This window comes from Rattus norvegicus, chromosome 5 (assembly GCF_021556685.1).
Source record: "Rattus norvegicus strain SHRSP/BbbUtx chromosome 5, alternate assembly SHRSP_T2T, whole genome shotgun sequence".
Classification (NCBI taxonomy): Eukaryota; Metazoa; Chordata; class Mammalia; order Rodentia; family Muridae; genus Rattus; species Rattus norvegicus.
This window is the reverse complement of record NC_141538.1, coordinates 10,604,408-10,629,662: the sequence shown is the minus strand read 5'-3', so window position 1 is coordinate 10,629,662 and position 25,255 is coordinate 10,604,408. Positions and strand designations below refer to the sequence as shown.

Genomic DNA, 25,255 nt, shown 5'->3' with positions numbered 1-25,255 from the left:
TGTGTGTGTGTGTGTGTGTGTGTGTGTTTGTGTGCATGTTGGGGGACCTTGAGAAAGTGGGATGCTGGCAACAACATGGACACAATCAATGTCTAGTAGCCGGGGAGAATGCCAGGCAGGCAGGCAGGCAGGCAGACTGACAGACTGACAGACAGACACAGACACACACACACATGAGCACATATTGGAGGAGAAAGAGAGAAACTGAGACTCTCAACGAGGGGTCTACACACTGTTTTGGACGTACCAGATCAAGATGCAAAACTATAAGACATTAATTTTTCTACTGTTATCCCAGTGCTCTCTGTGGCTCAGGCTAAGCACTTCTGTGGATCAGCATATCAAATTCTGGCAGGGGTATAAACCACCCTCATTTTCAGATGTTGCTTGTACGATGTGAACAAGGCCCTGTGATCTCACAGCACCCTGGCTTGCTGGTTCCATCCTGACCCTCTTTATTTTGGTGGAGGAAACACTCTTTGGGACTGGCACAGGTCCTGATTCCTTCATTCTTCTGTCCCCTTGTTCCTTCTGTTCCTTATAAACCACCTGTAATACACTAGCTCATTCTTAAGATACAACAGTAAGTGAACTGATTTCAGGAACTTGTCTTCACAGCTTACAAGCATAGTAGGAAAGAGACACTATCAGCTCTAAAATGGTTAATAATCGGAAAACAGACAGGAAGGCTTCAGGGGCCTCTGAGTGTCTCCCAGGGACTGGAAAGTTAAACAGGGGATTTGGGAACAGCTTCCCAAAGAAGAGCCTCTGCAGCTTGGAATGTGACAAGCCTTTACCTAGAAACAAGGGGAAGCAGGTAAAGGTGGGAGTAGCAGAAAGTCCGAGGTCTGTAGGGAACGGGATGTGTGCGTGGCTGGGCTGTGGAGAGCCTAGGCGAGGTGAGCAGACGGAGACAGGGAAGCGCACTGAAGAGAAGCTATCCAGGAGATGCTATCCAGTGCCTTCAAGGGCATCAAAGGCTTCTGTCATTGGAGATAATATTTCCCAGTGTGTTTCCTTTCCGTTTTCCTCCTTCTTTGCACACCCGAGACTCCAGCTAAACTGAGATCATTGTTAATATCTTCTCCCCTGACCCCTGACCCCTGACCCCTGACTCCCAGAAACCTTTTAGCACCTGGGCTCAGGAGAGCTGCCTTGGAGGTTGGACAGATCTTGCTCATCACTGTGCAGTTCTTCTGACCCCATGAGAGCGTGAAGGAAAGCATCATTTTATCCCGTAGTCTCCCTCTGACCCAGGCCTTCTCCGAAATAAGTGAGAGAGGCGGGGCTGTTTAAGTGATAAGTGCTTTTTAATTTCTCTGAGGTGGGAGGTCAATAGTGTTGTCTGCCAAAGAATGAGGGGACAAGAGAGATTGAGGCCAGGCCTCCTTGGCTGGGAGAGTCAGCTTTCTGCTCAGCAGAACAAATACTTGTTAGCACTTTATGCAAGAGTCTCCCAGCTTCTCCTGTTTACATTGCAAATGTGCTGGAACTGGCAGAGCAGTTCTGTGTACCTGAAGTCTGCCATTTGTTTGAGGACACTATATTCATGGAGAATGAGAAAGACAAGATTTGGAAGAGAAGAGAGGACCATTAAAAAGCCGGCCTACATAGGCAGACCTCTCCTTGCCAGGGCAGATACTTAAAAGACTACCCCAAAATGAGTCCCAAATGAGAGCTCCCTCCATGCCTCTTTGCTGGCAGTGACATGAAGCTTGAGCTGTAAGTGCCATCTGCCAGCACAAGCTGTCCCCAAGAGCAGGGCATGGCAGCCAGGTCCCCGCTTCAGGTAGGGGTCCCTGGTTCATCTGGGGTTCTCACTATGGTGCCCCTAGGTCTCATCTATGAGGTTTTGAATTCATTAGCTACGTTAGGAAGGCAGTAAACTATGCCTCTCAAACAGGACATTCAGCAGTTTGACCCCATATCAACAGAGGCCTGCACATGTGGGTGGGCTCAAATCATGTTCAGAAAAGATTTGCTCAGGTTTTGAGAATCTTGCTTCATTATAGAATGGAAAGGCAAAACATGAATAAAGTCAGGCAGTCATGAGAAAAAAAATATGTTTCATAAAGCAAAGCCTACACTTCATATTCCAGCAGAAGTTATTCTATTAGTGGGTATACCTTCTGCGCAAGACTACCTTTCTCTATTTCTATGATGAGCCATCCCGGCATCTCCAGGATGAAGCCTACTTATCCATAGTGGATGACTTTTTGGATGTATTCTTGGATTTGGCTTGCAACTGTTTTATTCAGAACTTTCACATCTATTTTCATAAAAGAAACTGCTCTGCAATTCCCTTTCTTTGTTGAATCTTTATTGGGATGAGCTCATTGTCTCTCAAGATAGACACATTCTCCAAGAAATCCGAAACATCTAGGGTGGTGGACTCTGCTGGAGAGCTACTGCCTGCTACTCAATGTGGCCTGAGAATTCTACGGCTGGTATCCCAGCAAAGACATTTAAGCAATGTGCTACTGTTGTGACTCTTAAACATGTGGACTCATTGTTCAGCAAGACACAATTGCATGTAGCAAGAAATGAATTCATACACAGAGCTTGTGCAGATAAGATATTGAAATAAAGTTAGTCCTTTGTTATAGTATGAGAGGCATTTGGGCCACTTAAGTCTTCTCAGTATCTTCCTGCCTTTAACTACATTAGGCTCTAAGGAGGAAGAGCAGGCAATAAGACGGTAACTGGACAAAGGCACTAATTAAACACTTGTTGGGTATGAGGTTTAGTGCTCAGCACTTAATTGTATCAGACAATGTTATTTAGGCTGCTCTTGTCTACCTGTTACACCAGTGACTCTCAACCCCTTTCACAGGGGTCGCCCTACAACCATTGGAAAGCAAAAATACTACATTATGATTCATAACAGTAGCAAAATTACAGGTATGAAGTAATAAAAATAATTTTATGTTTGGGGAGTCACCACAATATGAGGAACTATATTAAAGAGTTACAACATCAGAAAGGTTAAGCACCATTGTATTGTACCATTATTTTTACAATAGGAAACTCAGAAATGGGAGTGTGGTGGTTTGAATAGGAATGGTCTCCATCAGCTCATATATTTGAGTGCTTGGTCCAAAGTTTGAGGAACTGTTTGGGAAAGATTAAGAGGTGTGGCCATTTTGGAGGAGGTGTGTCATTAGGTATGGATTTTGAGGTTTTAGAAGCCCATATCAGGCCAAGTCGTGCTCTCTCTCTGCCTCTGGCCTAGAGGTAAGGATGTAAGCTCTTAGCTACTTCTCTAGTGCCATGCCTGCCTACCTGCTGCCATGCTCCCCACCCTGGAGACCATGGATTAACCATCTGCAATTGTAAGCAAGCCTCTAATTAAATGACTTTTTTAAATAAGTTACTTTGGCCATGGCAACAGGACAGTGACTAAGACAAGGGGAGGTGAGTAGCACCTGTGGCTGACTCCATGCTGATGAGATCCTAGGATGGATTAGGTTCAACTTCAAGCCTTTCTGGTTTGTGGGAACTGGGTGGATATTACTGGATCACTATAGATACTGTCCTCGTACTCTTGGTGTTGGCTCTCCTGTTTTGGCTTGAGGCTCTGTTGCTCTCTTGTCTGGTTGATGTCCAGAGTCACAGAGGGCTGGGAGGGTCCTGTGGAGGTAGGTGGGAAAGTATGAGGAAAGAGCCCAAACAGGAAGCTGCTGGTTGTTGCTCTTGTGTGTGTGTGTGTGTGTGTGTGTGTGTGTGTGTGTGTGTGTGTTGGGCGGGGGAGTGCAGACCTGCTGTAGAATAGGAGAACTGGGGAGCAAGTGAGGGGTTTGGGGTGGGGGTAGATGTTTAAAGAACTGGAATGAGTCAGTCACTTTCTCTGTCTCTTCATAATTGTGGAGAGAATTCATTGATCCATATTTTTAGAGTGAGGATAACAGTTTGCACTGGCGAAACTTAGACTTTGAGAGAGTAGAGCAGGCAACAGACCTGTGGCTTGTTCCCAGCAAACATGTTTCCAGCAAGGGGGAAAGGCAGTTTTCTCTCCTTGGTCTCTAAGAGGGAAGGAATAGGGTTAGGAGATTGGTTGAAGTCTCCTGCATATGTCTAACCAAGAGTAATCATGTAGGTTATAAAACTGCCTGCCCTGTGTCCTTCCCCGGAGGCCTTCTGCTTTTCTGGAGAAGCTGGTTTTTAGTGAGGAATGTTATCATAGCCTAAAATGGAGCTTCAAGATGACTCTCTGTTAAACCCACTGACTTCCTCTGTAGTATTTGTACTAAAACCATTATTTTGATTATGTTAAAGGGTCTTAATCTTAGATATCTTATACCAGTAAGTCTCAGGAAGGATTGCTTTCTCCCTCTGGCAGTTCTAGAGTTGAGATAAGACTGTGCCCTGCCCTAAGTTACTCCATATTGCTTAAAGAGGTGCTCATTGTTGAAGAAGATACACTGAATTTGGGTGAATGTGTGGATGACGTCATCTATCAAGCTCCACCCACACAGTGTACACAGAAATGGCTTACTCTTGGGGGTAGAAATAAATATACTTATTTGGGTAAGTTGGGAACATAGGGTTCATGGCCATATCAAAATCATCATGTAAACAAGACACAAAACTTACTGAACACAGCACACTAAGGACAGAGTGAACTCTCACCAGGACTCTGTAAAGAAGTGGACAGTCCTTCAGGAGCATGAGGTCAGCTCTGTACCTGCTGTGGATGCCTTCTTTTTAGCTGCCATCTGCTACTCTTCCTTTTTCTGTGCCTGCACCTTAGGTCTACTTACTCATCTAGACCCAGCCCTGTCTCCCCCCCCCCCCCCCCACAGCTCGACTCAACTCTGTAGCTTTGCTCTCAAATCTATGACCAACAGTGGCCTCACTCAGCAGCCACAAATCCAGAAGTTGATGATCTTATGTTCCACAAAGACACCGTTTGAGTGTCTGTCAGTTTCCTGCCTCTCAGGCCTCTAAGACCTCTTGAACTCTAATGTATTCTATTAATACTTTGTAGCCATTCCATAATCTACATTGATAGGTAGGTAGGTAGATAGATGGCATAGATAGATAGATAGATAGATAGATAGATAGATAGATAGATAGATAGATAGATGATGGATGGATGGATGGATGTAGATGGGATTTATTCCACAGGAGTTTAATTTTGAGATCTCTGCCCATGGCTGGAAAGGAGGAAACTTCTGTTTCAACTCTAACTTATCAGTGATTACCTTGTGTTCTTAGGGAAATCATTTAACCTCTTTGGCTTGTCTCTACTTAGTAAATGATGATCGGACTCTTATGTTGTAGTTGTCTATGGGGCTATGAGTCTATGAGCTGTTTATGGGCTATGAGTTGTTGGTGGGGTTCAGGACTCTTATCACTAGTAGGGTACAGAGAAGGCTACCAATCTAGGGTTTGTTCTTCAGTGTGGAAGGCCTCCATCCTGTCAGAAGGGCACAGTGGCCAATTCTATCAACCTCTGACTTATACTGACAATATTTTGGATTTGAGAAGTGTCATGGTTTTTAAAAGAATATGTTGTATTTGATTTTCTCCATCCTGCAGAAGGTTCAATTATCTTGTAGAATCAGTTTGGGATAGGAAACTTAAGAGTTAATGTATTCACTCAGTACCGCATACATATTCTTCTGTAATTTAACCCTGTGGAGAGATGTTTTTTTATACCAATATTTATATTTTAGAATAAATTATACCTTAGAACTATGCTAAATTGATGATGAGGATAACTGCATTTGTAAATTCCAGAATCTTGGCATGTTACTCAAGGCAGAGACTCAGGTAAGTCACTTGGCTTGTCAGAGTCTCATGAATCTCATTTATAAAACAGAGATAATAAAGGTACTTCTGTAACATTGTCATTTAGAATACAATTCAGAACCATACATAGGAGATGTTTTACATATTGGCTATTATGTACTAAATTCTCAGTATTATGCTTTATTATATTTTATTTTCCAGTATGTTGTACATGTTTCACTAACTTCTAGAGTATATTCTAAAATGTAAGAAGTTACTTTTATGATAGATCAGAAAATATAAGAAAGCAAACAAAAAGTGATTTGTAAGCTTCCCAACTCACTGACTCCTTTTGGAATTTAAAAGAAAACTGTCTCAGTCAGGGTTTTACTGCTCTTAGCAGACACCATGACCAAAGCAACTCTAATAAGAACAACATGTAATTGGGGCTGGCTTACAGGTTCAAAGGTTCAGTCCATTATCAACAAGGTGGGAGCATGGCAGTGTCCAGGCAGGCATGGTGCAGGAGAAACTGAGGGTTTTACCTCTTCATCTGGAGGCTGCTAGGAAAATACTCTCTTCCTGGAAGCTAGAACAAAGCCCATGCCCACAGTGACACACCTATTTCAACAAGGCCAAGTCTCCTAATAGTGCTACTCCCTGGGCCAAGCATATACAAACCATCACAAACCCCAGCATATTTCCATGTTTAGGAATGTTGGAGAAGAGTTTGTACTATCAGAAAGGAGAAAGAACTCTTTTAGACCTGGCTGATCTGGGGCTCACTGTGTGGACCTGGCTAGCACTGAATTTGTAGTAACCCCCTGCTTCTGCTGCCTTAGCACTTAGATGAGAGAAATGTGCCACTATGCCATGCATGTCTTATTTTTCTTAAACAAAATAATCATCACACAGAAGCATTTACTTGTTTCACGTATTAGGTATTTCTATCCAAAGTGTATGCCCATATTTAATTTTCATCTACTTCTGTGTCTAGGAGGCCTTTATTCCTCAAATGGATCTCCTAGATTCTTCTTCGTATTCTATAATATAGATAAATTCTACTTTCTTTGTCCTGTTGTTTGGTATAGTTTGGTTTCTTTACCCAATGTTGGGAGTTTTGCCAGTGTACTCAAGAGACTGGCCCTGAGCAGAGGATTGGCTGGGTCATGCCTCCAGGTGGTGGAGGTTTCATCACAGACTCTTCTATGCCAGTTCACACTTCCAAAGGCTCTTTCCCATGTCCTGGGGAAACCCTCTAATTATAAGCACTTGCAAAATTAAGAAGTGGCGTTCAGCTTTGCACTTCTTTGTTTCAAGTTTATTGTGTGCAAGACCAAACATTGTTCCCTGTGTTTGTACATTTTGTTCTGTTATAAACTGCATGTTTGTAAACTTTACCCACATCCCATTATGTGGCTCATCCTTCACTTTTTTATATGGTTTAAAATATATAATTTAAAGAACTAGATTGTATATAATTTTCATTGTATCTTGGGATTTTAAAAAAATTGTTTAGGACACAGAGCAGGCAAAAAATACGTTTTCTGGCCAGCATATGTTCCCCTTCTGCAGACACACCCAGATCTTCCTTCGGGGTAACTTTTATTTTTACTGCATCCATTTGGGTGTCTTTAGGCTTGGACACATAGCCTAAGCTCTACCACCAAAGTCCTACATTCCTCTGGCCATAACACAGGACTCAAGAGGATCAAAGGAAACCACTAAAACTTTCTGTCAATTTGAAGAGAAATCAAGTTGTCCCTTGGGATGCACAGGCCAGGACTCCTGGTAGACAATGAGTTATGGTTTTTGCATGTAACATGCATACAGCCTCTCCTACACCTCATATGGTTTTTAATTGCCTATAATTGCTACTACAAGCTAATGCCATACAAATAATTGTTATATCACACAATTCTTAATAGGTATTGTTTATCTTTGTGCATTTTTTCTTTTTTACTTCTGATTCAGAGTTAGTTGCTTCTGCACATGCAAGCCTACATCTGTGGCTGGAGATAGTCAGTGATTTTTCTTTTGACTCTACTGCAGTGCCAGAGATGGAAGGCTACTATGGAAACAGTGCAACAGAATCTCCACTAAGTACATGAAGGTGGAAGGGCCAATGTGGAGTCAGTAGCATCCCCTCTAACACAACTGTGGGCCAGGACGTTCAACATGAGAGGGTGAGCTGCACGTGAGTGTATTCCTCACATTCTTGGAGAGGAAAGGTTTTATTTAGCTTACACTTCTATATCATAGTCCATCATCATGGGAAGCCTAGGCAGGAACTCAGGGCTGGAGCTTGAAGCAGAAACCATGAAGGAATTGCTGGCTTAAAATCACACTGGCTTGCTTCTGAAGGACCTTAGTCCTTACTGAAGTGTAAGAGCTATTAAGAGGCTGGTGGAAAGTAGGTAGGCTATGGGATTCCTATAAAGGATCCTAGGGGCTTTCTGCAGCCTTACACCCACCGCCTCAGGTCAAGATTAGGCCAAGTACCAGCTTCCCACCTCTCGGGTCAAGGCTAAGCCAAGTTCCATTTTCCACCCACAGTTCTCAGAAGTTAGCAGGGACATTCTTGAAAAACCACAAAATGTACTGGCTGCTAGTCACCTGACCCTCTGGTCCCAGATAGAGTTTGAATGCATGTCATATGCTTGCTAGACAATAGATTCAAAGGTCAATATGCCCTGTCAATAAGTTTAAACTGTAACCTTGCTGATGTAATCTGTACCCCTAAAACGTATAAAAATTGCTTGTTATAGCCATTCGGGGTCTTCTTCTAGTTACTCGCCATGAGGGGCTGATTGAGTGTTGACCCCGACGTGCCAGAAAATAAACCTCTTTCTTGTGTTTGCATCGAACTTTGTTCTGGTGTCTCACTTTGGAGGGAAGGGGTCCTCCTGGTAGTTAAGACTCACTTTGAACCTTACACTTCCAGGCTCATGTTCAGCTACCTTTTTTATAGAACCTCCTTGGGGATGCTATAGTGCTCAGTGGGATGAGCCCTTCCACATTAATTAGCAATTGAGAAACTGCTTTGTGTGTCTATAGGTCAATACGATGGAGGCAATTTTTGGTTCCCAGAAGTGCCAAGCTAACAGAAAAAGAAAAGAGAAAATAGATAAATAAACAGCCCCCTCCCGCGCATCTAACCAGACTTTTCCCATTAATATTAGGCTTTAGCCTGCAATACCCCTGTGTAGAAAGGCAGTGTGACTTTTTTTTTAAGTCATACATGCTGGCAGCTGAGGAAACACTTAGGGTGTCTTTCTGGCTTTTGCCCCCCTCATTCACTTTCACTCTTTCTGATTCCTGCAATAACTGAGACTCTGGGCTTGGTGCAGCAACCCCATGGGAGGGTGAGTCTCACGGCACCTGTCATGTTTAAATAGCCAGGTTCAAGACTGGAAACATGGAGACACGGGCTGTAGGAGTGATTTGATAATGTCCCTTGCTGATGGCATTGAGCATCGGTTTCTCATGTTCATATTCCTTTTGGCAGGCCAGCAGCTCAACGCTCAGTCAGAAGAGTTAAGTGGTAAGAATGTGTAAGATAAACTCATAAAATTAGGCTTCTCAAACTGCAATCAGCTAAACAAAAAGGCATAAAGTCAACTCCTAGAAAGTAAAGCTAGTCGTTTATGTCCATTTAAAATGTTTTAATTTTTTTACAGTGTGATAGTAGCCAGAGTGACAGACCAGAAAATTCCAAGCAGCGTAATAAAAGCAGCCATGCTGATTAAAGGCGAAAGTTTACTAAGTGTACATCAAAATGATTTTCTCTCTTCAGGATGAACTCATTAGAAGACTCAGGCTGGAACCATATGGGTTACATTCAGACCAGCCAAGTGCTGGGGACAGAATTAAAAGGGGAGCAGAGTGCTTTTTTCCCCTCTCTATGGGATCAAGCACTGGAAATAGGACCACAAAGCCATTGCCTGTGCAAGTCCATGGAGCTCCAGGAGAGCCCCACATCCTCTTTCCCTGTTCCTATTGTCCTGTAACTATGTTGAAAATGGACTAGATTTTTCTGGCACTGCAAAGATAGCTGAGCCATTAAAGTCTGGGCTCACAACTAGAAGTAACTATATTCTCTAACATCAGTAGAAGTGACATTTAATTTTTTAGCAACTGTGCACCCATGCTTTTACATGTTGGTTATTTTAAAAAGGATGTGCTCTGAAACTGTTTTATTCCATTGCCATCATGATGATTGTGTCTACACAGATGCTGACATTTGTTTATTTATTCTGAAAGATCCCACGCAGAGAGACCCTTTCTAAAGTTGCGGGAAATCGTGGACCCTAGACACAGAGAGACCATTTTGGATGTAATAAGCAAAGGCGAGGTTCATTATGGAGATCTATTACGGGGATCTCCGGGTCGAAACGTATCCTGCACAGGAGACAGAGGTGTCGACCCCGAGCTTCCAAACTCGGGGGTTTATATAGGGGAGGTTAGGGGCATTCACGAGGTTACACATGATTGGTCAATTCAAATGGTGCACAGTTACTTTCGGCGTGAAATTACATCAGCAAGGAGTACGTGCTCTCTAGTAGCTCGGCAGGCAGGTAGGGTGGCTCATCTCACTCAGGGGGGTGGCTACAGATGGTCAATGTCCTTGGGGCTGATAGCTGGTTTGGCAAGTCCTATCTCTGGCTCTCCCTCAGGCACGTCAGGCCCTGCACATCCGGACTCTGACAATGAGTAACCTTTTTAAAACTCTAGTTCTACATTCCCTTCTTCTTTTTTTGTTAATAGTTCTAATCTTAGAACTACATGGAGAACTCAGCTTCATCTAGCATAACAGCTTGGTATTGTTGTCTTAACATGAGGATTCTAATCTGGACACTATCTAAGCCTATACACCAAGGTCATGACTAGCTTTTAGAACTTCTAAACTTATACAGACTGTGATCCCTGAGGCACAGTCCCAAGAAATATAACATATGTAATGTTACATCATTCATAATAGAAATCAAGCCTATCCCTACACCTATCTTGATAGAACCCAGGGCAAACATGAAATTAAGTCTAGGGAGCTTTTTGAAGATCTGAGTTTCCCTCTAGGTCCCAGCTCTCAGCCCCAACAGCTAGTACACGGCTGAGAATTGATGGCTGTCAGAGTGGTCAGCAGCACCAGGTACGGTCCTTTCCAGTGAGGCTCGAGTATCTGCATTCAGTGCCATCGTATGTAGCTGAGTCTCCAATGGAACTGATGAGATGTCTCGGGGGTCCCTAGGGCATAGGCTGCTGCCAGCTCTGAGCAGATTTCTTTCTGTATCACCTGTAGGTCTTTTAGCCTGGCATACAAATCATTATTACTATGACATGTTGGTTCAGTAACATCATCTAATACAGTCAGAGGAGCTGAGGCCCCATATAAGATCTCAAAGGGGGTAAGGCTGAATCTGGAAGGGGTATTTCTTGCTCTGAAGAGAGCAAGAGAGAAGGAGTGTCACCCAGTCTGCGCCAGTCTCCATGGTTAATTTAATTTGGTCAGGGTCTCTTTTAAAATTTTATTTATTTACTCTACCTGTCCTGAACTTTGAGGTCTGTAAATACAATGTAATTTCCAATCAACCTCTAAATACTTGGCCACACCCTGGCTTACCTTGGCAACGAAAGTAGGGCCGTTGTCTGACCAGATTACCTTGGGCATTCCAGACCTGGGGAAGATTTCTTCCAGTATCTTCTTGATGATTGCAGAGGCCGTCTCTCATTTGGTGAGGAAAGCTTCTATCTATTCCTGAAAAAGTATCTACAAGCACTAGGAGATACTTGTGATTATATTTTTCTGGTTTTATCTCAGTCAAGTTCACTTCGACTTTTCACTAAACTCTCTAGGTCTCTTTGCCCTGTTTGCTTGCTAAGCATTCACTTATTGACATACCTTATACTTTTTACTGCCTCTCTGGCTAAAATCTTAAAGTCTATTACATACACTTAACTACTTGGACAAATTTTTTTATCTCCTAAATGAGTCCATTTCTGTATTTGGCAAAGTGAGTCTTTTCTTTGTTCTCTGAGGAATATAGTTTTCCCTCAAGTGTGCCATTGTCTTTTTGTTGTTGTTGTTGTTTGTTTGTTTGTTTATTTATGCAATTTGGGCCTTTTCTTCTGTTGTACATTCTAAGTGAGGCCATCCCTTAGTCCAATCCCAGTTCCCAGTGGCTGTCTCTTGCAGGCCTGTAACCAGGATAGGCTCCTGCATAGCCATTTCCCGAGCCACTTTATCTGCTTTGTTACTGCCCCATGCCACTGAATCTCTTCCCTCCTGATATCCTGAGCAATGAATAGTACTCACAGTTGTTGGCTTCACCAGGGCATCCAAGAGATGGTAAAGGCATCTGCGGCACTGATGTACTGGGGGGTTGAGGTTCAGCCATCCCAGATGACATTGTGTTGTCCACCATGGCAGCACCCACTTATCTCTGACCTTCATGAAGAGAACTGTTCCCGTCTGTAGACAAGGTAGCCTCGGCCTTCAGCAGGTGTCAATCAACCAGTCGCAGAGGTCTTTCCTCCACCCATGGGCTTCTGCCAGTGCTTGACACTCGTGCTGTGGTGGCTCCAGGTCCGGATTGGGCAGCAAGGTGACCAGATTGTCCCCAACCGGTGGAGAATCTAGTCCATGGCAGCTGACCAGTGGTCCCATCTTTTGGGACACTCTATTCAAAGGCAAAACATCAGCCACTCTATCACAGTTTAAGTCCTGGATTGGGTGATAATTGTTAGTGCCCGGCTGGCAGGAGTGATATGTTCCAAGCAGAACAGCGCTAAGCCATTCATCTCCCAGCATCAGGTACTGGTGCACTGAGACAGGTCTTAAGCTCCACATACACAGTCTGTAGATATGCATACACATGGCCTCACCCAACCATTTCAGCCCACGCAAGCCAATTTGGAGAGCAATTTTCTCATGAGCAAGGGATAGGGGCAGTCAGGGATGACCATGAATTAGTGGGTGGGTTACCTGGCCCACGCCAAGGTCCACTGTTCTTCGGGCAGTCCATAAGTATTGTTCGTTGCCAGTAGCCCCTTGCACTCAAGGTCTTTGGATATTGGCCCACTGGGGGGCATAGGAGCACAGAGCATTGGGTCCCTGTCCAGCACTCTAGGACCAAGAAGCTCTCCAGTGGCCCCTCTTGTTCTTTCTTGGGCAGTCCCTGACCAGCGTCCTTTTTCTTTGCGTTAGGTACACTGATCTTTAGCCAGGAATTCTCTTCTGTTGCCAGGTACTATCTTCCTAGGTTCCCTAACTACTGTGGCCAGTATATGTTCTTCTCTCATCTTTTATCTCTCTTTAGCTCTCTAACTTCCTCTTCTTTTTGTCTCTTTTCTTCCCTAGCTTCCTGCTCTTTTTACCTCTTTCTTTCTTTCTTTTTTTTCAATCTCTCTGTCTGCATCTATTAGGTGCTGTCCACTTTTGTGCACAGACCCTGAACCACACATCAAACTTATTTTCTCTGCACCTTACAATAACTCTCTCAGTGACTTAGCTTAACCCTTCAAGTTTATGTAACTTTCTCTTCATATCCTTTCCTTATCTTAGCCAGATTGGTGGGGCATTTTCCAGCCCCTCAGAGACCCACCCTTGGAGCCTGGCGGCAGACCTGGCACTCCCTACCTTTAGGCGTATTGAAGTCAACAGGCAGAAGTGAAGGCCTTCCATCCGTGTCTGAAACATTCTTTCTGGCCTCCAGTAGGATTCCGTCTTTCCTCAGTGGTAAAGAAGACCTCTAACAGTTACTAACAAGCATCTCAAATGGGATGGTGAGAAAATAGGAGAATCTTGTGAAGAGGGCAAACAGCATTTAGTCACACAGCTAAACCAGGAGGCCTTCTTGGACAAAAAGGCCATTGTACAAATAAGCACAAGCTTAGATTTTCCCTCAAGGGGTATCTCTCTTCAGTGTCAGCTCCGTGGCTTTGCCTCTCAAGAGAACCAGCCTCCAAATGACACTAGGCTTTTAGTAACAACTAATAACAAAAGGATGGAGAGATGGTTAGAACCTGGGTGCTAGATGCCAGGTGGCTGACAAAAGAATCTTAACCAGTTCACCTGGGGCTATCAGGACCTCAGTAATAGCCCTTTTACCAAACTGTCTCACTGGGTTTAAAAGGCCCATGGAAAAGAAAACATTACTCCTGACCTTGGCCACCGCCAAAGCCTGAATTCTAAATTTTGACTGGAAAAACAAAACAAAGTTCTTTACAGCTTGTTGTAGATTCTTTGAAACTATTTTAGGGGCTCTTTTTGTCCCCCAACCTGGGGCATTTTAACCATAGGGGCAGGAACTGGCTGCTGTGGGGATAGGACCAAAGGCACTCTCCATGTTAATGATGACCAACGAGAAAAGTAATTTAGTGCTGGAGACTGACTCCTCCCTTGGAATAAGGACAGCAGATAAGGCAGGCTTCCTTAAAGAACTTCTCTTAATGAGTGCTCTCCTTCTGTGAGCAAATGTCAGAAATTCCTTTCTTGTTCTTGTTTTCCTTATAGTCTTCTCCCACCTCGCTCTCAGTCTTTTTAGATAGTTCCTCCTGTAGCATTTCTAACACAGCCTGTCCTTTTTTTTATAGCCCGTTGACAGCATTTCTGATCTTTTAGGCAGCTACGCACTAAGTGTCAAACCGGCTGAAACTCCGCCTTTAAGATTCCTTACTCCCAAGCAAAATTTAAATCTTTCCCAACTCATCACCGCTGGCTGCGAGCCCAAGCACAGATAAAACACTATGCTTTAAAAATTAACTTTGGCTATCAACCAACACACCGCCACTAGAGCAAGGTCCACAAAATTAAGTTCCTTACTCACTAAGCATTAAGGGGACCAAGTAAAACTCTTCGATGAACAAAGCAAACAGTTTCATGATTTCAAACACAGTCCTCGGTCCAAGATTCAAACATAGTCGTCAGTCCAAATTCAAACATGAAACATAAGTCAAAAAGACACTGGACAATACCACAGAAAACAATCCAGGCAAACAAAACCAAGACAAAGCATCCTATCCAGAAAACCACAGTCAGGTACACAGAGTGGGATTCCACATCCACTCTCCCAACACAGACACAGAGTGGGATTCCACATCCACTCTCTTCCTCTTGACTGGCCACAGCCGGGCTCTCCCGACTGTTCTCCGCCCGTGGAACGTCTTCCAGGGGCCGCAGCTCGCGGGCCCGGGGCGTCCCCCCTTCCGCAGCCAGGGGGTCCTCACGGACCAGCTGCACCGAGTGGGGATACACATCCACCCTCCTAGCACAGGGCAGGAACACACATCTGCCCTCTTAGCACAGGGCAGGAATACCAATCTGCCCTCTTAGCACAGGGCAAGAACACACATCTGCCCTCCTAGCACAGGGCAGGAATACACATCTGCCCTCTTAGCACAGGGCAGGAATACACATCTGCCCTCTTAACACTGACCAGTACTAAGACACACATATATACACACACGGCGGAACCAAAACAGAGACAGACACAGACTGACGAATGCGGTGCCGCTCACACAGAGACACTCAGACAAACATCCAATTCACCTCCAAGGGGTCTTCAGAGTCTGGGGTGGTCGCGCAGATCCTGGACGAGCCCCCAAAATGAAAGATCCCCGAAGAGAGACCCTTTCTAAAGTCGTGGGAAATCGCGGACCCCAGACACAGAGAGACCATTTTGGATGTAATAAGCAAAGGCGAGGTTTATTACGGAGATCTATTACGGGGATCTCCGGGTCGACACATATCCTGCGCAGGAGACAGAGGTGTCGACCCCGAGCTTCCAAACTCGGGGGTTTATATAGGGGAGGTTAGGGGCATTCGAGAGGTTACACATGATTAGTCAATTCAAATGGTGCACAGTTACTTTTGGCGCGAAATTACATCAGCAAGGAGTACGTGCTCTCTAGCAGCTCGGCAGGCAGGTAGGGTGGCTCATCTCACTCAGGGGGATGACACACTTCTGGGGAGTGAAAGAAGAGGAGTGGGTGGCTACAGATGGTAAATGTCCTTGGGGCTGATAGCTGGTTTGGCAAGTCCTATCTCTGGCTCTCCCTCAGGCACGTCCGGCCCTGCACATCCGGACTCTGACAATGAGTAACCTTTTTAAAACTCTAGTTCTACTATTCTCCAATACCCTACCATCTGAGAGCCAGAGTCAATACTTGGATAAATTCTTAAGCATGAAGTTGAGAAAGCTGTAGCCTGACGAATCAGGCAGAAATACAAACACAAACACACACACACACACACACACACACACACACATACACACACACACACACACACTGAAATTTGGATCACAGAGGGGGTCATCAACCCAGAGTAGAAAATTCAGTGACTTGAACTTGCCTGATTAACTCCCTTGGACTGGATAAATTAGAACTCTCCTTTCTTCCCCATTTCTGGAACCTATTCTCCTTGCCTGGTATAGTGGTTGATTTTTGTGGCACTCTAATAGAATATGTAAGATAACGAATAATCAATAAAATAAACTATTTTACGCATGGTTCCAGGATGGCTTCATGTGGTGAGGGTTTCATGCTGTGTCAGAATAGCAGAAAAGTAGAAATGGGAACAGAAGAGGAGACAAAATATGAGGGACAGCCTTATACCATAATGACCTGATTTGCATTAACACATACAGTTCCATGAGAAAGGCATTAATCCCTGACAACAGCATAATACTCTTAAAGTTGTGCAAGAACCAGCCTTGGCTTGGAGAGGGGTTCTGAAAAAGGGGTGTCTGGGAGTGGCAAAAAGGCCAACTTGAAGTCAATTCATGGGTCTAAGCTGATGACCTGTTGGAGATTTGTCTATATCCTGATTGCTTGCTCTTCTAAGAGATGTCTTTGTCCATGTCCTGCTTGTCTGTGCTAACTCTCCAAGCAGTTCTCTCTTTTTAATGAAAAAAAGTTACCTGGATAGCTCATCTCCTGCAGAAACAGGTCCAGTCTTTTATTTTACATATCAATCGAGTCACTTACTCCAGGTTTCCTTTTGATTATCTTATGAATTAGCATCCCGTGACCGTGACCCCAGCCTTTGATTCTTAGGAGTCAGCAAGTACACATTTTTCTTAACATTGCAAAAGAATTCAGAGAACTGTGGGCCTTTGTTAAACACAGACAATAAACTAGTCTGGTGGGACTCTGCCCTGAAGCCATTTTCACCAAGCCTGGGTCTAACCTTGCTCTGTCCTAGGCTGACCCTAAACTCAGGAATCTATCTGCCTTTTTAAACATAAACGAAAAACTTTACTGAGTGGGATCTTCTGTGGTCGTCGCTCCCTAAATCTCTTTATCTCCTTCCTTAGTAATTTTCTAACAAGTTGGCTCACAGTGCAGCTGCTTTTTTCCTTGAGATTCTTGAATTCATATTGCATCCTTATTTTTGCATAGTTGAGAAATTATATATATTTTGAACTCACATGTTTAGAGCTTTTTCCCATAGCCTTAAGGGCTGTCCGGAAGGTCCAGTGTTTACTATTTCGCTGAGATGTAACCACAGCCTCAACTCCTGGACTCCTGCTGTTTCTAATTATCATGGAGCCATTAACATTAACAGGGAGGACATTCATTGGGAGGAAAGAGACCTCCACTGCTAGTACCCATTCCAGAAAATCTGTACATTATCATACAAACAAGCCTTATGCCCATAGCAGTCATCAACACTCATGGAGGCTCACAATGGGGCCCTGTCCCAGGAGCAGGAACCATGTCACTCTGTCCCCACCAAGGCCAGAAAAACCTCATTTTTCTTTTTTTGAAACAATATGCATTCTTTCTTTTTTCCTAGCCTGATTATCCTCCAAGTTGCTCTTGAAAATATTCAACCAAACAAAGATAAGGATAGGTGGCTGTTTTAGGGTTTTTATTGCTATGAAGAGACACCATGACCACGGCAACTCTTCTAAAGCAAAGCATGTCATTAGGGCTGGCTTAGAGTTCAGAGATTTAATCCACTAACGCCATGATGGGAAGCACTGTGGAACACAGGCAGACATAAGATACTTCCGAGAGAAGTAGCTGAGAGTTCTAACATCTGGATTGGCAGGCAGCAGGAAGTGAAATTGTGAGTCATTTGCATGACTCAGGGATCTGAGCCCCAAAAGCATGCCCACGGTGAGGTGACAAACTTTCTCCAATAAAGCCACACTTACTTTAGCAAGGTCACACTTCCTAATAGTCCCACTCTCTATGAGCCTGTGGGGCCATTTTCATTCAAACCACAATGGTTGATTCTATAAACAGATCTTTGTTTAAACGAGGAAATGAAAAGCAAACATAAACCAACATGTAAGCTAATAATAGAGACTGTCTCATACTATCAACTTCTTCTCCTTAGCCTTAGCCACCCCACCGGGGTGTCAGGCAGAGCTGTTCCACTTCTTGGACACAAGTATTACAATGTGGGTCTCACTAAGGACATAATAGTTATGCACAATAAAATATGCACAATAGTTAATGGCCAACAAAAACAAGTTAACATGAAAATGAGAGAAAAAACTGCAAACAATGACAAACTCAGTGAAAAGTCTAGAAGATGGAACATCCTGTCAGTGTCATTAATTGCTAAATTTATAATCCATAGTAGTTTCATTTAAAAACAAATTTGTAGGCTAGATTTTTTTCCAGTTCCTCAAAAGTAAATGTCTTTCTCAAGCAGTCACGTGGTTGCTGAGAAGATATAAACTAAAGAATTGTCAAGGAATCATTCAATGATAAATTTCCAAGAACAAAATTATAAGACTGCATTTTGATATTTTTCCCCAAGTCAAAATCATATTTCATATGGGGTCATATGAATATTCAGTGTGTTTGATGTGATGACCTAGGATTCTAGTTCCTTGGTTTGCTGAGTGTCTTCCCATACAGGTCAAGGAACCTCTTATTTTGAAAGAATAAATGCACACAGAATGAGTTCAGGACTCAGAACTCTACATTTCTGAGCCCTTCTTTTCCTCATAGGTGCCTATGTTTGAGGAAGCAAATAGTCTGAAAATTGAGATAGGTGGGGGCAGTGATGGATTAAAGACCAGAGGTAAGATTAGATTGTGGACACTTCAGACATTACCCTTAAGCTTGGGAACTTACAGGCTAGTCATCCTTCTGTAAAATTGAATAATATACAACTGGACAACAGACAATCAGATCATCATGTCTTATAATTTTTTGAAAAACTGACAGAACTCAGAAATTTATTATACTTAATGTGATATACACAGGCATGATCTGAGAGGGATCTCTTTTAGTTTGGATTTTTCTTGCTATAATAAGGACATCATCACTAAATGCAACTTGGGGAAGACAGAGTTTATAAGGCTTGGTCAGAGTCTATCAGTAAGAAAAAGTGAAGTCAGGAAACTGGAGGCAGGAACTGAAGGAGAGACCATGGAGATCCACTATTTACTGACTTGCTTCTGATGGCTTGCTCAGTCTACTTTCTTACAGCATCCATGGACACTAGCTCAAGGATGGCCCCACCCACATGGTCTGGGCCCTCCCACATCAATCACAATCAAGAAAATGTCCTATAAGCTTGTTAATAGGCAATCTGATGGAGGCCTGTTCTCAGTTGAGTCTGAGTTCCTTATTTCTCTTCTCGGATGACTAGCTTGTATCAGGAAGATAAACAACTGCTGAGGACAGGGCCCACAGATGAAATCTCAGTGCACCCAGTATTCATTCTCCTGATCACCAGGTGCACTAATACCCAAGAAACTAGGTCATGTAAGAGTTTCTATTAGGGTTCTGTCACGTAAATGCAGCTGGTCTTTGTCGTGTGACCAGGCCTACTTCTGAGTCATCTCATTGACAAAAACCTTAGGTATCAGACACTCCTACCACTCAAGAAAGTCCAGAGAGTTGGAGGTTAGCTCCCAGGAACCAAAGACAAAGGCCAGTCTAAGTACTTACTGCATAGGACTAGTGTATCTAACTTAGTATATTATGTACATTAATATTATTATATAATATAATGGTAAATGAGTTATATATCATATACATAGTAAATAGATGTCCTAAAACACATTTAGGGCTTCCTTATTTCTGCTACTGATACCAAGGACTATTAGAATTCCCAAAGAGAAATTTTTAAAGATTTCTTGCAGCCTTCTTCTGCCTTAAGGACCTTGAGCTAATTTATTTCAAGCATGGGTCAAGGAACTTTGGAGGGATGCCATAAATATCAACCACAAAACTTCCTTTCTTTTTAAGGAAAAAATATTAGTGTTACACCAGTCAAAAAGTAATGTGCTTCATTAGGATATTTCTGTACATGGACGGACACAGTGTATCTTGAATATAATCACCCTCACACACTCTTCTCTTGGCCTGACCCTCCCCCCCCCATTTCCTGCCTCTTCACTTACAGTCACCCTGTTGGGATAGAAATTGCGGCTTGTGTCCACACAAACCACACCAGGTCAACATGGTTCTACATGGAAGAGGTTTATTGGGAGATGCGGGGGCGGGGGGGGGGGGAGCAAGAGAGGAAAGAGAGAAAGAGAAGAGAGAAAAAGAGAAGAGGAAGGGGGCAGAAGGGGTCTGCCTTTTATTTGAATTGTGATGTAACTGCTCCCAGGTGACTGTGGGAGCTAAACCAGATGTATTCTGGGAATGTATGGCCGTTTCCATGGCGGGGTCCCTGTCGCTTGCGGGCAGAGCCTGTGCGAAGCAGTGCTGCTGGAGGCAAGAGAGGTTCCTGATACCAACACTGCCCCCTACTTTTACCTAATTTTAAAATAATTTGACTCAGGTCATGAGAAAAGATGTGAGGACCCCATCAGAAATAGCAAGTCACCACCCTGCCTGGAGGAAGAACAGATAAGGAAATGGTCTAAACAGGGAACCACCCTGCCTAGAGTGAGGACAGAGAGAGAAGTGACTAGGAAAAAAGACAATGCCAGGAAATATCACAAATTCCACAAGATGGACAGGACAGGGCCAAATGAAGGAGACAATCTGCCCATTCAAGTTGACCAATAATTTTAAATGTTGCTGTGCGTTGCAGACATCCAACTCAGGTGACCGCTGAATTCCCTGACAAAATGTTTATAAAAACGTTGGAACAATAAACCTCTTGTGGATTGCAGCGGTTCTGGTCTCTGTGGCCTTATTGAGTGGGGGTCTTTTGGCAGACTCTTAAATCTGGTGCGTTGGTCGGGAAGCCTCCCTCTGGATCCAGACGCCGTGGATCGGAGGACTGACCGCTCGAGCAAGGTAACCTGAGATCCCTGTCTGTCGTCTCTGCCTGTGTGTCTTGTGTGCATTTTTCTTCTGTTCTGGTGCCCGCATTCGGTCTGTAGTTTCAGTTTGATCTTAAGTTGCCAGAGTGGCAGGCAGAGGTGCCAGAGCACTGCGGCAACGGGGTACTCAGAGGATGCTCTAGTCTCCCACTGGGAGAAGGACTCTGATGGGGTTCGTCTCAATCTGGGCACAGGGGGCTCCCGCCCCCGGCCATCTGAGTCTGTAATTTTCTTCTGTGCCAGTCACTGGGTGGTCAGTTTTTTTGTGTGTCTTTTTTGCTTTTGCTATGTTTTTGGACTTGGACTATTTTTGTTTGAGATCATGGGACAAACTGTTTCCACCCCTCTGACTCTGACATTAGACCATTGGAGGGAAGATAAAAGTAGAATTCACAACCCGTCAGTGGAAGTTAAGAAGGGAAAGTGGCAGACTTTATACTCATCAGAGTGGCCCTTTTCTCTTCCTATTATCAAAGGTGTCAAGATGCAGATCTTCGGGATCTGGTCTGTGAGTCACCTGGACCAAGTCCTGTATATTGTTGTCTGGGAGGATTTAGCTACCTTTTCGCCTTCCTGGGCCCGTTCCTTCCTTTCCTCTGCAGGACCCCTGTCTATGGGGACCTACGATATCCAGGAGGCCCCCAAGAAGACTGTCTTATCAGGCCCTGATGTCGATCTCCTCCTTTTACACCTCCCTTTGCCCTATTCCCCTTTCCTTCAGCCACAGGGAGCAGAAAGCGGCATCCCTGAGTTGCCACCGCCGTCAGGCACTGGAGCGACTCCTCTGTTCCACAGGCCTCCCTTCTCGGTTCCGGAGGTGCCGGCCCAGGGGACTCGGAGCAAAAGGGGAACCTCCCCAGAGACCTCTGTGGCCCTCTCTGCAAGGGTTCAGGCCCGTTGATGATCAGAATGCAATACTGGCCATTCTCTTTGGCGGACCTCTATAATCGGAAAACCCACAATCCTTCCTTTTCTGGTAACCCTAAAGCCCTTATTGATTTTCTAGACTCTCTTCTTTTTTCTCATTAGCCCACTTGGGATGATTGTCAGCAGCTCTTGCAGGTACTCTTTACCACTGAGGAAAGACCGAGAATCCTACTAGAGGCCAGAAAGAATGATCCAGGCCGGGATGGGAGGTCCTCACTCCTGCCTGTCAACATTGAGGCTGGATTCCCACTCATCCGGCCAGACTGGGACTTCAATACCCCTGAAGGTAGCAAGTGCCTGAAGGTCTATCGTCAGACTCTAATGGAAGGTCTCTGAGGGGCTGGAAAATGCCCCACCAATTTGATTAAGTTAAGAGAGGTTATACAGGACCCTGAGGAGTCTCCCTCCATGTTCCTAGAATGACCTATGGAAGCTTTTCGCCATTTTACACCTTATGACCCTGGTAGTGAGGAGCATAAGGCTATGGTGACAGTAGCATTCATAGATCAGTCTTGCAAGGATATAAAGCAGAAGTTGCAGAAACTTGAAGGGAACTCAGGTGACTGCCGAATTCCTCGCCCAAATGTTTATAAAAAGTGTATGCTTTGTGAACTCAGGGTCTCCTCTTGCCTGCATCCTGGGGGACCCCAACGTACGTTGGAACAATAAACCTCTTGTGGATTGCAGCGAGTCTGGTCTCTGTGGCCTTATTGAGTTGGAGGGGGGTCTTCTGATGGACTCTTACAAAGACATGCAATCTTCGTGTTTTTTAGTTTAACAGAATGGTCTCAGTTCCTCCTCACCTCCCCCCTCAGAAGATATGATTTCATTTTTCTAGGCTGAATAGAACCCCCTTGTTCTGCTCAGGGAGCTTCTCTATTTGCATGTAGGCTGGTTCTGTTCGACACACCTGTTAAAGGCCAAAGCTAAGATTCTTCTCTATTTGGGGGTGGGAGGGTGGGGTGTGGATTTTGTCAAGTCTCAAAGACGATTTCATAGGGAGTCTTTCCTAATTTGCTAGAGCTTCTGAAGCCTGTGGTGAGGTGACCCACCCACACTAGGCTAACACAGTGAGAGGTTCACAGGGATCTGAGTCATTGGACAGGTATAAGCTTTAGAACACACCAAAGACTCACTAGTGTAAGGCAGGCTGGAATAGTCCTGTAGGTTGTTTGGGTGACGTTGAAGCCAGCTCTGTCTTCAAGGAATGTCACCTTTCTCTCCCTCACTATCCTCCCCTCTTCCCATTGCTTGCTTCTGAGAATGTAGAGAATGGAGAAAATACCAAGAATAAATCTTTGTATAACTTCAGTGTTTTAAAAATAATATTCTTAGGTCTTTGCTGAAAATTCCACTAGACAGCATGAGCAAACATTATGGAAGAAAAGTGGTAATAATGGAAACTATGAACTAATATAATTTTATAACCCTATTAATATAGAAACCCAGGTAGGCTAGAAATATAAAGATTAGAGCAGTGGTTCTCAACCTAATGTTTTGACCCTTTAATACCATTCCTCACATTGTGGTGACCCACCAATCATAAAATTATTTCATTGTTATTTCATAACTGTAATTTTGCTACTGTTCTGAATTGTAATGTAAATATCTGCTATGTGAGATCTCTAATATGAGACTTGCAGAGGGTATCAACCCATCAAGTTGTAAGGTAGGTCATTACCAAGTTCTTTTATTTTATAAAATACACATCAGGCAAACACGCTAAGCAATTGGTAGGAAGACAATATGAAGAGTGACTTTTGTTATTCACAGTGTGGGAATGAAATGGTACCCCCATTGTTTTAGCTTCCTCATCAACTGAACAGGAGGTCAGTGGAATTACAAGTCCCATTCCTCTGCCATGTGTTACAGTGCTGAGTAAGCTCTGCTGAAAAGCTTTTACCTTATTATAAAATATTGAAAATCACATGCACGTGAGATTAGAAAACACTAGCCAAGCTTGATTTTTTTTATTGGTCCAGGGCAAAAGGTACCTTGAGGGTGAGCCTGGCTTGCAGTAATGAGTGTCTTAGCCTGTGACTTCAGGGTCAAGAACTGAAACCTGGTGGAGAGAGGCAATCTCCTCTGTTATGGGTCTAGTGAAGCTGATTAAAAAGTGGAGGACCACAGACAGCATGTGAGATATAGAAAATGTGCAGTGTGCTCTTCCCTGTACCTCTAAACAATATTCCACTTCAATACCCCTTTTCAGACAGTGAACATAAAGAAAACCCATTAGTAATAGTTCATTTCCCATGAGACCCTGTGCTGCTGAGTCCTGTAAATGAGGCCTGTGCTCCTACACTCTTTTAATAAACTCTTTCGTGTGTTCTTTCAGGAAATTGTTTCAAAGTGGAACATCCAGGATAAATTTGAAATTCTACCACATATGGTTATAAAAAAGAAAGAAAAGAAGAAAGGAGGGAAGGAAGTGATGGAGGGAGGGAGGAAGGAAGCACAAACCAGTTAATAAGCAACAACAACAACAACAACAACAACAGCACTCGTGTGCCCCCAAACCGTTCCATGTACCATCTTGTGGTGACGCATCCACTAAATCCTAGCAGTCAGTCTGGAGGTGAAGGCAGCTTAGAGAGTTAGAGGACGGCCTAGTTTCATGGCAGTTTCCAGAATAGCCAAGGATTCATAGTGAGACTGTCTCAAAAACTCAAGAGAAATGGTTAGAGGGACGGGTGGATGGACAGATGGATGGATGAATGGACAGATGGACAGACAGACAACCACTGTGACCATTGGAAGTATGAAGTTCAATGCCACTGAGTCAGGTTTTCTATCTTGGAATGGAAATGCCATGAAGCTTGAGTTCTTTCTTGCCTGGCTCTGCCCACTGTAGCAGCCACCATTCGGTTCTGTTTCTGTGAGTTTGGTCTGACACCTGCATGACTGGATCATAAAGTGTTTGCCTTGTTGTTGGTTGTGGTTGTTTTTTTTTTATTTTAATCCACTCAGCATCATTAGGGTTCATCCATGCTGTGACATGTGACATGTGACATGATTACTTTCTTGGCCTTTATTTTCTTTTTCTGGAGACAAAGTCTTGCCACATAGTTCAGGACTTGAACCTGGCTACTATCCTGCCTCAGTCTCCTTAATGCTGGAATTACAGGCATAAATTACCATGCCTGTCTAGGATCTCATACTTTTTAAGAGCAATATAATGTTTCAATATATGTATGTGTGATCTTTCTTTAATATATAATGCATTATGATTTACATGTATTACATAATATATTATACATGAATGTATTGAAAATTAACGCCTGTTCTTTTTTAAAAAATCACTTCATTGAAATAAAGTTTAACCTAATGAATTTACGTTGACAATT

General features: G+C 43.7%; 1 protein-coding gene across 12 annotated transcripts; it reads left to right on the top strand.

Moving 5' to 3' along the window:
- Positions 1-4,614: 4,614 nt before the first annotated feature.
- LOC148005617 (uncharacterized) lies at positions 4,615-25,255 on the top strand. 12 transcript variants are annotated; one of them, XR_015621394.1, is made up of 5 exons: positions 4,615-4,671; positions 7,786-7,919; positions 20,747-20,955; positions 21,703-21,957; positions 24,247-25,255. XR_015621394.1 is itself a non-coding variant. In XM_087551734.1 (5 exons), exons 2-5 carry the CDS (start codon positions 7,912-7,914, stop codon positions 24,276-24,278), a joined length of 282 nt encoding a protein of 93 aa, XP_087407860.1. In that variant the 5' UTR covers positions 4,615-4,671; positions 7,786-7,911; the 3' UTR covers positions 24,279-25,242. The 12 variants fall into 12 exon arrangements, 8 of the variants coding, with proteins under 8 accessions (XP_087407860.1, XP_087407856.1, XP_087407857.1 ...); XR_015621395.1 differs by lacking the exon at positions 21,703-21,957 and adding an exon at positions 22,032-22,194 and having other exon boundaries at positions 24,247-24,304; XM_087551734.1 differs by lacking the exon at positions 21,703-21,957 and adding an exon at positions 22,035-22,194 and having other exon boundaries at positions 20,874-20,955; positions 24,247-25,242.

What these genes read in the sequence shown, in the direction of transcription:
- LOC148005617 (XM_087551728.1), top strand. An exon ending in GGACTGACCGCTCGAGCAAG is followed by an intron (nt 20,956 to 22,010) that starts GTAACCTGAGAT and finishes TTTTCTCATTAG; the next exon opens with CCCACTTGGGATGATTGTCA.